General features: G+C 42.3%; 1 protein-coding gene across 1 annotated transcript in view; it reads right to left on the reverse strand.

Annotated features, from left to right (window-relative positions):
• Positions 1–15,631, reverse strand: part of scarb2c (scavenger receptor class B, member 2c) — a 42,051-nt gene that overhangs the window by 3,454 nt on the left and 22,966 nt on the right. The window contains exons 9-11 of the mRNA XM_045692629.1: positions 15,340–15,413; positions 7,913–7,964; positions 109–261 (exon numbers count right to left, since the gene is read on the reverse strand). Of these exons, the coding sequence (XP_045548585.1) occupies positions 109–261; positions 7,913–7,964; positions 15,340–15,413 (279 nt within the window). The remainder of the gene's footprint in view (positions 1–108; positions 262–7,912; positions 7,965–15,339; positions 15,414–15,631) is intronic.

Consider the following 15,631-nt stretch of genomic DNA (forward strand, 5'->3'; position numbering starts at 1 on the left):
AACCGACTTGCCTAGTTAAACAAATAAATAATAAAATATAGTGCACTACTTTGGACCTGAGCCATACGACACATGAATGACCAATGACCTACGGCTATGACCTCTCACCTCTGGGATCCGTTGACGACACTGGACCACCATGAAGACCACGCCCAGGAGGATGCCTAAGCCAATCAGCATAAAGGGTATGTTGACCACTACGTTGCCCTCCGCCACGATCAGCTGCAGCTGTTTGGCCGATACCTCATCGATCACAACACTCTGTGGGGAGAAGAGAAGACATAAATGGGGTCATACCTGCTTATGTCAAGTCATACCATGCATTATAACTGGATCATAATGCATTATATCTGCAGGCTAAAATGTAACACGTAAGAGGTGACAGGTAAAGAGTTAAATAGCTGAGGAACGCTCTGTTCTCTTATATTGAGGCAGAGTTGAGTTAAAACTGGTCAGACGATTTGCTAACAACAACATGATCAAGTGTGTCTGTGTGTGTGTGTGCGTGCCAGATAACCTGTGATATTCTGTTGACAAAACCACAGAGATTGTGGTGACAAAGTCACAACTTCCGGACTTGTCTCTGTGCTGCTGTGCTATTTGTTGATACTTGCCCCAATTTTTTTATTTATTTTTTACTTTTAATAACCATTTAATGAAAATCTATATTTAACACATTTACCAATGTCTTCGTTTTTTTCCCCCTCGCTCAACTTTTGTCATTCAACTTTTTCACCCCGGACGCTTTATGTGGACATGGTTCTACAGCACCTCCACCAGCAGAATCTATGTAGTAACATTAACACTATGCCATGTAACTGCAGTCGCTGTACTCATATACAGGATAACTATTGCCTTATGGTGAGGATAGCCGTTGTTCCAAGCCCAGCTTCAGATGCAATCGTTAGGCAAGGGTAATTTCAGTGTAGGAAAGGATGAAACAGCATCTGTGCCACCAGTAAGTACAGATAGTAGTCTAAATCCCCTCGCACAGTCCCCGCAGCCGGACAACTTTCTCAAGGCTTCTGGAGGGAAATGCTGTAGGAATGCTCAACCGGTGTCGCTCATTCAGCCGACAGAAACTTTCAGCCGGTTCTCCCCATTAAGCAACGAGTCGGAGTCAGAGGCCGAGCCTTCTCTGGTCTCTCCTCCTCCCGTTACGGGGTCTGAGCCTTCTCAGGTCTCTCCTCCTCCCGTTACGGGGTCTGAGGCCGAGCCTTCTCTGGTCTCTCCTCCTCCCGTTACGGGGTCTGAGCCTTCTCAGGTCTCTCCTCCTCCCGTTACAGGGTCTGAGCCTTCTCAGGTCTCTACTCCTCCCGTTACGGGGTCTGAGCCTTCTCAGGTCCTTCTCAGGTCTCTCCTCCACCCGTTACGGGGTCTGAGCCTTCTCAGGTCTCTCCTCCTCCCGTTACGGGGTCTGAGCCTTCTCAGGTCTCTCCTCCTCCCGTTACGGGGTCTGAGCCTTCTCAGGTCTCTCCTCCTCCCGTTACGGGGTCTGAGCCTTCTCAGGTCTCTCCTCCTCCCGTTACGGGGTCTGAGCCTTCTCAGGTCTCTCCTCCACCCGTTACGGGGTCTGAGCCTTCTCAGGTCTCTCCTCCACCCGTTACGGGGTCTGAGCCTTCTCAGGTCTCTCCTCCACCCGTTACGCGGTCTGAGCCTTCTCTGGTCTCTCCTCCTCCCGTTACGCGGTCTGAGCCTTCTCAGGTCTCTCCTCCTCCCGTTACGCGGTCTGAGCCTTCTCAGGTCTCTCCTCCTCCCGTTACGGGGTCTGAGCCTTCTCAGGTCTCTCCTCCTCCCGTTACGGGGTCAGAGCCTTCTCAGGTCTCTCCTCCTCCCGTTACGGGGTCAGAGCCTTCTCTGGTCTCTCCTCCTCCCGTTACGGGGTCTGAGCCTTCTCGGGTCTCTCCTCCACCCGTTACGGGGTCTGAGCCTTCTCAGGTCTCTCCTCCTCCCGTTACGCGGTCTGAGCCTTCTCAGGTCTCTACTCCTCCCGTTACGGGGTCTGAGCCTTCTCAGGTCTTTCCTCCACCCGTTACGGGGTCTGAGCCTTCTCAGGTCTTTCCTGCACCCGTCTGAGCCACCGAAGCCTCCCACTATTAGCTCTGACAAATTGAAAACCCTAGTCATTGGCGACTCCATTACCCGCAGTATTAGACTTAAAAAGAACCATCCAGCGACCATACACTGTTTACCCGGGGGCAAGGCTACCAACGTTAAGGCTAATCTGAAGAGGGTGCTGGCTAAAGATAAAACTGGCAAGTGTAGAGAGTATAGGGATATTGTTATCCACGTCAGCACCAACGATGTTCGGATGAAACAGTCAGAGGTCACCAAGCGCAACATAGCTTCAGCGTGTAAATCAGCTAGAAAGATGCATCGACATCGAGTAAATGTCTCTGGCCCCCTCCCAGTTAGGGGGAGTGATGAGCTCTACAGCAGAGTCTCACAACTCAATCGCTGGTTGAAAACTTTTCTGCCCCTGCCAAAAGATAGCACTTGTAGATAATTGGCCCTCTTTCTGGGACTCACCCACAAACAGGACCAAGCCTGGCCTGCTAAGGAGTGACAGACTCCGTCCTAGCTGGAGGGGTGCTCTCATCTTATCTACGAACATAGACAGGGCTCAAATTCCTCTAGCGCCACAATGAGACAGCCAGTGAAGTCTGCCACTAGCACAGTCAGTGTAGTCAGCTCAGCTATCCCCATTGAGACTGTTGTGCCTCGATCTAGGTTGGGCAAAACTAAACATGGCAGTGTTCGTTTTAACAATCTCACTAGAATAAAGCCGTCCTCCATTCCTGTCATTATTGAAAGAGATTGTGATCTCTCACATCTCAAAATAGGGCTACTTAATGTCAGATCCCTCACTTCAAAGGCAGTTATAGTCAATGAACTAATGACTGATCATAATCTTGATGTGATTGGCCTGACTGAAACATGGCTCAAGCCTGATGAATTTACTGTGTTAAATGAGGCCTCTCCTCCTGTTTACACAAGTTACTATATCCCCTGCGCAATTCGCAAAAGCGGCGGTGTTGCTAACATTTACGATAGCAAATTTCAATTTACCTCCCCAAAAATGACTGCGTTTTCATCTTTTGAGCATCTGGTCATGAAATCGATGCAGCCTACTCAAACACTTTTCATAGCTACTGTTTACAGGCTTCCTGGGCCGTATAGAGCGTTCCTCACAGAGTTCCCTGAATTCCTATCGGACCTTGTAGTCATGGCAGATCATTCACATTTTTCACATGGAAAAGTCCACAGACCCACTCCAAAATGCTTTTGGAGCCATCATCGACTCAGTGGGTTTTGTCTAACATGTCTCCGGACCAAGTCATTGCCACAGTCATACTCTGGATCTAGTTTTAACCCGTGGAATAAATGTTGTGGATCTATGTGTTTCTCGTCATAATCCTGGACTCTCGGACCACCATCTTATTACTTTTGCAATCGCAACAAATAATCTGATCAGACCTAGGATCTAAATGTAGTGCGTAATACCCAAGATGCAGTAGCACCTCTAAAAACAAAAACTAGCTTCCTGGTATACAGGAAATACACGAGCCATGAAGCAAGCTTCCAGAAAACTGGAAAGACCGTACCGTGTAGTATCGAAGAGCCCTCACTGCTGCTCGATCACCCTATTTTTCCAACCTAATTGAGGAGAATAAGAACAATCCAAAAATGTATTTTTGATACTGTCGCAAAGCTAACTAAAAAGCAGCATTCCCCAAGAGAGGATGACTCACTTCAGCAGTGATACATTCATGAACTACTTTGACGAAAATATAATTAGAAAGCAAATTACCGACTCCTCTTTGAATCTGCATATTCCTCCAAAGCTCAGTTGTCCTGAGTCTGCACAACACTGCCAGGGCTTAGGATCAATGGAGACACTCAAGTTTTTAAATCCTGTATTTATTGACACATTGATGACAATAGTCATGGCCTCTAAACCTTCAAGCTGCCTACTGGACCCTATTCCAACTAAACGAGCTACTTCCTGTGCTTGGCCCTCCTATGTTGAACATAATAAATGGCTCTCTATCCACCGGATGTTTACCAAACTCACTAAAAGTGGCAGTAATAAAGCCTCTCTTGAAAAAGCCAAACCTTGACATATTTAACATTTTCCTTGACCCGGAAAATGTTAAATATATATATATTTTTTTGGGAGATGCTAGTTCTAGAGATCTGCTGTTGGATCTGACATATCTTGGTCGTACAGTCATCTGAAATAAAACTGAAGGACCTCGGCGTTACTCTGAATCCTGATCTCTCTTTTGATGAACATAAAGAATATATCAAAGACAGCTTTTTTCCATCTTCTCAACATCGCAAAAAAAAATAAAAATCCAACATTTTGTCCAAAAAATCCATCAATGTATTTATAAAGCCCTTCTTACATCAGCTGATGTCACAAAGTGCTGTACAGAAACCCAGCCTAAAACCCCAAACAGCAAGCAATGCAGGTGTAGAAGCTAGCAAGTTAGCAAACCAAATGCATAGCTGGAGCCCTGACTTGGATAAAATTTATTGGACACATCTTACATTTCTTATAGTTATACTTATAATAATTATAAGCAGTGACGTAGTGGTGGGGTTGCCCCCCCACAAAAAAAAAATATATATACAGTGCCTTAAGAAAGTAGTCACATCACTTGACTTTTTCCACATTTTGTTGTTGCAGTCGGATTTTAAAATGGATTAAATTGAGATGTGTGTAGGCCAGTAACACAAAACCAAAAGTTGAATAACATTTTTACAAATTAATAAAAAATAAAAGCAGAAATATTTTTTTCCTCTCTATATGTTTATTGAGCGATGATATTTGATTTCATTCATAAGCTACTTACAGTGGTTCCTCCTTTAAAAGTTGCGAGCTTACACCGCGGGACTTACACCGAGGTACCCAGCGTCACGGCTTCATTGCTCCAGACCACCACAAGGGGGAGTTAGAGCACTCATTATGCATTTGGGTCCCAAGGTTTTTATATGACCAATCATATCGAGTGGTTCCAATAACGAATTTGACACGAGCCCTCCATCCCTGGTGACTTTCTTCAGCAAAGATGGCTGACAAAACATTACGGAGGTAGCAAACGTAAGTAATTATAACGTCATAACGAGTCAAGCCAAAAATTTACAATTGAGAGGAATATGTTAGTTAATGTAGAGACAAACGATTGTGCATATTTTTTGTCATAAAGTTAATTTACGAAAATCGCTATTTAGTAAGTTAGCTGACTAGCTAACATTAGCCAGCTAGCTAGCTGGTGTTATGACATGAGTATGACACTGAGAAAACCAGCAAACCAGGCTGTCATCTTGGGGAAACAGTGGATGTAAAGAATCTAGCTAGCTAAAATATTTAGTGCAAATGTACAATTGTGTAAGCTTAACTTGCAATGCAGCTGAAGTAACATAGCTAGCTAACTATTTACTTGCTTATTGTGTAGTGAAAGATAGAATTAACTGTTTGCCTATAGATGTGTAGCTAGCTACAGTATGTAGCCGATCTGTGTATGGACCCAAAAACGATAGGTTCTGAACCTATATTCATACCAATCTATGAACATCAGCTATCATTGTTCTTGTATCAACTTCAAGTCTGAATGGCATTAATGAAGCCTATGGATAGAGTAGAATATAATAAGTTTATTGTGCCAAGGATACAAGTCCTATATACATGTACTGTAGTTATTACCTCGCATGAGATCCCCACATTGTAGCCTGTACATTGAATATATTCACTGATAATGAACTCTTCCTTGGCAAATAAAGGTGCGGTTCAGGTATGAATCTCTGTGAGACATTCTTTTTCAGTCATTATTCAATACCAGGTGTATCAAACTCCATTCTTTGAATGATGCTATGTCTGCATGTATGCATTACAATTATACACTTATTTACTGCTCCTGGGACATCAATGATTACACATTGTAACTATGCAATAAACTAGTGAAGAGGCGACTCCGGGATGCTGGCCTTCTAGGCAGAGTTCCTCTGTCCAGTGTCTGTGTTCTTTTGCCCATCTTAATCTTTTATTTTTATTGGCCAGTCTGAGATATGGCTTTTTCTTTGCAATTCTGCCTAGAAGGCAAGCATCCCGGAGTCACCTCTTCACTGTTGACATTGAGACTGGTGTTTGCCTGGACCATTCAATGAAGCTGCCAGTTGAGGACTTGTGAGGCGTCAGTGTCTAATTTGAGAAACAAATGTACTTGTCCTCTTGGTCAGTTGTGCATCTCCCACTCCTCTTTCTATTCTGGTTAGAGCCAGTTTGTGCTGTTCTGTGAAGGGAGTTGTACACAGCGTTGTATGAGATCTTCAGTTTCTTGGCAATTTCTCGCATGGAATTGCCTTCATTTCTCAGAACAAGAATAGACTGACTAGTTTCAGAAGAAAGGTCTTTGTTTCTGGCTATTTTTAACCTGTAATCGAAACCACAAATGCCTATGCTCCAGATACTCAACTTTTCTAAAAGGACAGTTTTATTGCTTCTTTAATCAGAACAACAGTTTTCAGTTGTGGTAACATAATTGCAAAATGGTTTTCTAATGATCGATTAGCCTTTTAAAATGATAAACTTGGATTAGCTAACACAACGTGCCATTGGAACACAGGAGTGATGGTTGCTGATAATGGGCCTCTGTACGCCTACGTAGATATTCCATAGCTACAATAGTCACTTACAACATTAACAATGTCTACAATGTATTTCTGATCAATTTTATGTTATTTTAAATGTGCTTTTCTTTAAAAAAACAAGGACATTTCTAAGTGACCCCAAACTTTTGAACGGTAGTACGTACGTTCGACTAATCTGGGTTTGGTGGATGCCAGGAGAACGCTACCTGCCCCAATGCATAGTGCCAACTGTAAAGTTTGGTGGAGGAGGAATAATGGTCTGGGGCTGTTTTTCATGGTTCGGGATAGGCCCCTTGTTCCAGTGAAGGGAAATCTTAACACTACAACATACAATGACATTCTAGACGATTCTGTGCTTCCAACTTTGTAGCAACAGTTTGGGAAAGGCCCTTTCCTGTTTCAGCATGACAATGCACCAAGCGAGGTCCATGCAGAAATGGTTTGTCGAGATCAGTGTGGAAGAACTTGACTGGCCAAATAGAGCCCTGAACTCAACCCCATCGAACACCTTTGGGATGAATTGGAACGCCGACTGCGAGACAGGTTTAATCACCCACAAGTCCCTGCAGCAAAGTTCCAACATCTAGTGGAAAGCCTTCCCAGAAAAGTAGAGGCTGTAATAGCAGCAAAGGGGGTAACCAACTCCATATTAATGCCCATTATTTTGGAATGAGATGTTCGACGAGCATACTTTTGGTAATCTAGTGTATCTACATAAGTTCAGCAACTGCACTCTTCTCATATTACTCGGTAGGCTACTGACCCATTGAAAGCTTCCTCCTAAAACCCCCTCTGTCTAAGGCCTACATAAGGTGGTCATAACAAATGTTATGAAGCCTGACGCAGGAGTGGTCTGCTATTGAGTTACCTTTGCTCCAGATAACTGGCGTAAGGCTTAAGGACATTCCTGGCTGAGCATGTATCATGTTTTCTCATCTAAGAAAAATGTTCAGCATTGTTGTGAGCCATGTGTCATTCTATTTATGTTTTTGGATCAGGATTTTTTTTTTACTTTGACCTAGTGGGGAACAATCGCTTAGTCAGATAATTAGTTAAATCACATGACAAACTAACAGCAATACATTATACGAACGTGGACACCCCAAAACATCTTCGAAAACAACAGCAGAAGGGGACCCGAACTAAATGAAGCTATATGCTGGGCCATCAGAGGTGTTGTCAGTCTGCCAGTAGGCACAATGAAGATGCATGTAAATAGCAGATACATTACGTGAAATAATGACCACGCCCAGCTTACCTCATTGAGATAGAGTACAGGAAACACCAGAGTCCTGATATCACCTGTTTGGCTGCAAAGAGAATGGAGGACAAATGTTAGAACAACTATAGAATCTAAAGCCATTGTTTAATCATCGTGAGACTTAAGGGACGTGACATACAGACATTCCGACATCAAAACCTGAAAAGTCACTGTTGGATCTTGGAACACAAGCGTTTCGCTAAACCCGCAATAACATCTGCTAAATATGTTTACGTTACCAATAACATTTGATTTAAAACTGACCCTAACCTTAACCCTAACCTGAACTTTAACCCCTAACATTGATCTAATTTTAAGCAATTGACAAATTCAACATTAGTTTGCCAGTCAGTCACACCTCCTTAGTTTCCCCCTGTATGATCATTGCATGAAATCACTTAAGAATGGACTTGTATTCCGCACTATGTAAATCTATTTTCAGAATGCATTTACTCTGCTGTAATCTTAGAACCTGCTTGTTACTAGGTTTGGGCGGTATACCGTGGTATTTGAGGAAAGCCACAGGATAGTTTTTCAATACCCTCAAAACTTATTGAAGTTTTTGCAATAAAATTTGAATATTTGTAGCAACTTAAGTTAACAACCTGCAGTCAACTTGTGTAATACTTTAGGAGAAATCTCTGTGGTGCAGCACACGAGGTGATGAAGTTACACATATACAATTCACTACTAAAATGTTTGGCCGTGGACATTTACAAGTGAAAGTGAACGAGGTAAATTGTGCAAATGAACAAAGTAGTGATGCATGCTTTTCTGAAGGAAGAGGAGCATGTGAACGTGGAGCAGAAGAGAGAAGAAGGGAAAAAAAACAAAAAAAAAAAAACACTAGTAGGGACAAAAATGGCAGCTATACAGATAACTCAACTAGAGCTCTTTGACTTCTGGCAGATATCACCGAAAATAACATCTGGTAGCCACTGGCTATGCTTGTATACTGTTATGAGCTGGATTTGCTAGTCTTCGCAATTAGTTTGATCGTTTTCACTCGTTAGCATTTAGCTAACATTGTCTATGTGATTTCGCTATTATTAGTTTGTGCTAATTTTGGTAATAGAGGCCCAGTGGGCTTTTCTTATGTTTTTAGCACCCCCTTGTGTACTATGCCGGTAATATCGTAAATCCCGGGATGAGAGAAGGACGGTATGACTATATGAAAATCTGGATACCGCCCAAAACCTACTTGTTAGCCATTTACATTTTAAACCGCTCACTTAATACACTACTATAGTACGGTGTGTTTGTCAGTGCTCTGAACAAGATGAAGCCTGCCAACATCACCAGCAAGCCATTCCATACCCCATATTTCATGTGCCGACCAGTAGTTGAGTAGCACTATGTATGTTACACCACTGAAACTGATCCAAGTCGTACCATGCTACTGGACACACACACACACACACACACACACACACACACACACACACACACACACACACACTCACATCTAAATGAATTTAACCTGAACTAACCTGGAAATGTGGTCGTAGTTAGTTAGACCAGCAGCACTAACTCGAGACAACAAACTGATGTTTTGTTTTATAAGAAACCATCAGAAAAACACAATTAACTCAGTCTTAACATTTTTTTTTTTAGCTAATTACTTAATTTAGTGACGAACAAATTATAAAAATAAAAATAAGGGAAACGATAAGGTCAGATGAGTGCATGGTGGACACCAGACCTGGATTCAAATACTATTTGAAATCCTTTCCAATACTTTAGTAGCTTGGCTTGATTGAGCTTGCCTGGTGCAATGGAACCAATAGAATAGCTCGCAAACCATGCCCACCTGGCCCTCCAGGCAGACTAAAACAAAAGCTAAATGGATTTAAATGATTTTTTTTTTTAAATGTAATTGAACCCAGGTCCGATGGACATCACGATGATACAACCAGTACGTCCATATCAAATCCTCATCACAATAAATGATGTGAGGAAAGAGCACCTGTAAGGGTGTACAGGGCAGAGTCAGAGTGCACTTCAGACTTACGAATACTGTTGTTCACACCCTGGGGACCATGTCAGATGTTGATGCGTTTTGACTGACCGAAGGTCACCGATGGAGTTATGATAACAGCGTAATTAACAATTCTTCAGAAAGACTCAGCACAGTCAGTCTCAACTAAAGGCTATACATTGTAGTCTGATGACTGTCGGCATGTTATGTGGTTGGAGAAAAATCACTTTAATTGATTGGTAATTTCGTTTTTCCAAAAAAAACAGGTCAGACTGTTCGGAAGAGACTACCTACAGGAAGTTTGTGTAAGCATGCTGGGGGTGTACTGACCGGGAGGCCTAGCGATTAGAGCGTTGAGCCAGTAAACTGAAAGGTCGCGAATTCGAATCCCAGAGCCGACAAGATGAGAAATCTGTCAATGTGCCCTTAAGCAAGGAACTGCTCCACGGTCGACGTTGATAATGACTGACCCTGGCCGTGACCCCACTCTCAGAGGAAACTACCCCTCAGCCAGGGTCTAATATGTATGCTACATCTCAAAGGCTTGAAAAAAACTCAGCCAGGGTTTACATTCTGACCCCATACCTTGTTAAATGTTGGGTATGCTTTCTGGTATGCATACGTGACTTATCTATACAGTCAATAGGTGGGGGGAGGGGGGTTGTTTGCTCACACTCAGTGAAACCGCCAAATGACTAAGAAGGCAATTTGTTTTACTCACATTCCCTTACTGCAATCTCAACCATAGATCTTCCAGTAATGCTCATGGTTAAATTCAATTAAGTACAGAATACACATGGTATACATCGTCCAATGAAATGCTTACTTGCAGGTTCCTTTGACGTCTTTCTGGGGTCAAATTGGGGTCATTATGTTCCTCTACTAATATGGCATTTAGAATATCCTACATGTTGTTTCTTGTACATTGGGGGGCTGGAGTCATTAGTTTCCAACACTGTTCCGTAATCTGGGATATATTTAGTGGGATATATTTACTTCCTCCCCCTCTGCTCTGTCAAAAGTCCATCTGTTGCAGCAATTGCACTTGGCAAGAACACACACACACTGCTCACACACATACACACAATGCTTGTTCACACACAGAATCTGCTGTAACTAGCTAACTAGTGTATTTAAACAGTGTAACGGATCATTAAATTTGGCCCCAGCAGATGAGGACCTCTGACACACAAGTTTCACTTCTCTCTCTACAAAGATAAAAAAATATATATATATTAAAAGCTGAGAAATAGATTAGAAATACTTCATAAATTAAAAGAGATTCTCTGCTACTTTTGTATACTTTTCAGCCAGTAGTTCTGAAAGTAGCCAAAAGTGGTCCCCGAAAATTGCCTACTACGTCACGTGTCTCTCTCCCCCTCCGTTGGACCTGCCCTGTAACCTCATTGGATAACGCTGGCCAGGCCTCTTGCTAGCTGTCACTCAAATTAGAGGGGCTGAAGTTCATTGGCTAGAACTCAAAATTGCTAGGGGGCTGGGCCACGTTTGGGGGGGATGGTACGGCACAGCTTCAACAAAACAGGCGCTTTCAAAAATAGGGATTTTTGTGGCTAATCGAGGAAAGCCAGTAAATCTGCTCATGGATTATGCACGTATGAAATACACAGACAGCCAAAAGCAGGAGGTTTAAAAATAAAAAAAATAAAAAATAACAATAAAACTTAGTCGCGAAAGTACCGGACATTGTCATTAAACTGTTTATATTATCTTACAGGTGATCATATCTGATAAACAGGAGGGATCACAAAACGCTGTTCAGAACAATGAGATGGGAGATAGCAGGCTTCTAGGGGTGTTCGGTACGAGACCTCTGTTCCGTCCTCACTGTGAACCCCATTGAATACATAAAAAAAAGTTGAACAAAATATAAAAACTCTAGCCTATGCCCTTTTGAGTAAATCTGAGCTCAAAACACATTCTAAGTTATTCTGTTAAAACAACTACATCTGGATTCCCTAACGGCGGACCGCGGGTGATAATAAAAAAAAAAATGTTAAAAAAAAAAGATTGTTGGATATAAAAGACTGTAAAAACCCCAGCAAATCAGCTCCAAGTGATTTTACATTTTGGAAATCTGTTCCAAAGTATTCCCACACATGAGAGAGATATACTGTATGTGATCGTATACAAAAAGGTAAGCAAGGATTGACATTATGTTTTAGTAAAATATATCTGTTTGGGTTTCTGGCGGTAAATTTGCTGTCAACAAATTATTTGTAATTATGTTCAGGCCCCCCCCGACCATCCGCTCAAGAAAAATAGTTCCGCAGCTGAATCTAGTAGATCCCTGAACTAGAGCCTATGCTCACATTGTAATCAAAATTCAAATCTTAACTGGTGTATTTCAAACTGTCCTTTTGTGAGGCGCAGCCGGGAACTAGTTCTGTAAGATGGGAAGTGGTGGGGTCGATAAACCAGAATTAAAGGATTCTTCATCATCATTTAAAATATCCAGTTTGGGGAAATGTTGGCTCCCCAGTAGATTACAACGGCGATGGACAGAGAGTTGTGGATAAGACGTGAATAGTCGCCAAAGTAGTATGTCGCCAAAGTCAACGAGAATAGCCTATGCAGCTGCCAACACCTCAAATTTGTTGACACATTTACACCAAAATCTCAGTATACCAGAGGAAGACAGAAATGCAAACAAACAAAACAACATAATCTCCCCTCTGCATTCAAGCAGCTTCATTAAATAGTACCCACAAAACACCAGTCTCAACGTCAACAGTGAAGAGGGATGCTGGCCTTCTAGGCAGAATTCCTCTGTCCAGTGTCTGTTCTTTTGCCCATCTTGTCTTTTTAGTGGCCAGTCTGAGATATGGCTTTTTCTTTACAACTCTGCCTAGAAGGCCAGCATCCCGGAGTCGCCTCTTCACTGTTGATGTTGAGACTGGTGTTTGGCGGGTACTATTTAATGAAGCTGCCAGTTGAGAACTTGTGGTGGCAACACTTCAGGCGTCTGATTCTCAAACCAGACACTCTAATGTACTTGTCCACTTGCTCAGTTGTGCAACGGGGGCCTCCCACTTCTATTTCTATTCTGGTTAAAGTCAATTTGCGCTGTGAAGGGAATAGTACACAGCGTTATACGAGATCTTCAGTTTCTTGGCAATTTCTCGCCTTCATTTCTCAGAACAAGAATAGACTGACGAGTTTCAGAAAGTCTTTGTTTCTGGCTATTTTGAGCCTGTAATCGAAACCACGAATGCTGATGCTCCAGATACTCAACTAGTCTAAAGAAGGCCAGTTGTATTGCTTCTTTAATCAGAAACAACCGTTTTAAGCTGTGCTAAAATAATTGCAAAAGGGTTTTCTAATGATCAATTAGCCTTTTAAAATGATAAACTTGGATTAGCTAACACAACGTGCCATTGGAACATAGGAGTGATGGTTGCTGATAATGGGCCTCTGTACGCCGATGTAGATATTCCATAAAAAAATCTGCCATTTCCAGCTACAATAGTAATTTACAACATTAACAATGTCTACACTGTATTTCTGATCAATTTAATGTTATTTTAACATGGACAAAAAAAAAAAAAAGCTTTTCTTCCAAAAACATAGTAATGTGTTGAATTATTAACATGTGCAATGTCTTGATTTCCGTGTGGAAACATATCTGCATGTCCTGATTTCTTATTTTTAGAATTGTCACATTTTTGTATGTTGTCGTTTAACAAGTATTTTACTTGTTCACAGAGCAATTGGAAAGTACTCAGACCCCTTGATTTTTTCCACATTTTGCTACGTTACAGCCTTATTCAATCTATACACAATACTCCACAATGACAAAGTAAAAACAAGATTGTTTTATATACATTAACATAAGTATTCAGACCCTTTGCTATATAAAGATCGAAATTGAGCTCAGGGGCATCCTTTTTCTATTGATCATCCTTGAGCTGTTTCTACAACTTGGAGTCCACCTGTGGTAAATTCTACTGATTAGACATGATTTAGAAAAGGCACACACCTGTCTATATGAGGTCCCACATTTGACTGTGCATGTCAGAGCAAAACCCTAGCCATGAGGTTGAAGGTATTTCCGTTGAGCTCCGAGACAGGATTGTGTCGAGGCAGAGATCTGAGGAAGGGTACCAAAAAATGTCTGCAGCATTGTAGGTCCCCAAGAACACAGTGGCCTCCATCATTCTTAAATGAAAGATGTTTTAGAACCACCAAGACTCTTCCTAGAGCTGGCCACCAGACCAAACTGAGCAATCGGGGGAGAAGGGCCTTGGTCAGGGTGGTGACCAAGAACCCGAAGATCACTCTGACAGAGCTCCAGAGTTCCTCTGTGGAGATGGGAGAACCTTCCAGAAGGACAACCATCTCTGCAGCACTCTATCAATCAGGCCTTTATGGTAGAGTGGCCAGACGGAAGCCACTCCTCAGTAAAAGGCACATGACAGCCCACTTGAAGTGTTGCCAAAAGGCACCTAAAGGACTCTGACCATGAAAAACAAGATTCTCTGGTCTGATGAAACCAAGATTGAACTTTTAGGCCTGAATGCCTAGTGTCACGTCTGGAGGAAACCTGGCACCATCCCTACGGTGAAGCATGGTGGTGGTGGTGGCAGTATCATGCTGTGGGTATATTTTTCAGCAGCAGGGACTGGGAGACTAGTCAGGATTGAGGGAAAGAGGAACGGAGCAAAGTACTGAGAGATCCTTGATGAAAACCTGCTCCAGAGCGCTCAGGACCAAAAGACTGGGGCGAAGGTTCACCTTCCAACAGGACAACGACCCTAAGAATACATCCAAGACAACGCAGGACTGGCTTCAGGACAAGTCTCTGAATGTCCTTGAGTGGCCCAGCCAGGGCCCGGACTTGAAGCTGATCAAACATCTCTGGAAAGACCTGAAAATAGCTGTACAGCAACACTCCCCATCCAACCTGACAGAGCTTGAGATGATCTGCAGAGAAGAATAGGAGGGAAAACTCCCCAAATAGAGGTGTGCCAAGCTGTAGCGTCATACCCCAGAAGACTCGAGGCTGTAATCGCTGCCAAAGGTACTGAGTAAAGGGTTTGAATACTTATGTAAATGTGATGTCAGTTTTTTAAATTTGCAAACATTTCTACAAATCTGTTTTCGCTTTGTCATCACAGGGTATTGCGTGTAGATTGATTAGGGGGGAAAAAAACGATTTAATCAATTTTAGAATAAGGCTGCAACGTAACAAAATGTGGAAAAAGTCAAGGGGTCTGAATACTTTCCAAATGCACTGTATATGTTCACCTGCCTGGGGACTGCAGAGGGAAATTAGCTGTTGGCTAAATATGGTACAAAGATATTTTACCAAGTGTACTGAGACTTATGATTTTGGTGTACATTGTACCTGTTCAAATAAAAGTGTGTGAGTAAAATGTGAAGATATAACAGTTAGGGAATAGTTTGGTTTGAGATAGTCTTTGCTTACCTAAACACAGGAATCTTCTCAACTAACACATTCACTTGAAGTCTCTTAGCAGCCTGAAGTACGATGCCTGTAAGCTGTGGAAACAAATCAGAGTTATGAATTATTACTACTTCTCAGGTTGCCTATTCTATAGACCACTGAATGCTAACAGTATCTGAATAATGTGTGTGAAATGATTGATAATATATGTCATATCAACAGAGGTATATTTTCTGGGTGACCTAAATATCGACTGGTTTTCATCAAGCTGTCCACTCAAGGAGCTTCAAACTGTAACCAGTGCCTGCAATCT

This window comes from Salmo salar, chromosome ssa13 (genome assembly GCF_905237065.1).
Source record: "Salmo salar chromosome ssa13, Ssal_v3.1, whole genome shotgun sequence".
Lineage (NCBI taxonomy): Eukaryota > Metazoa > Chordata > Actinopteri > Salmoniformes > Salmonidae > Salmo > Salmo salar.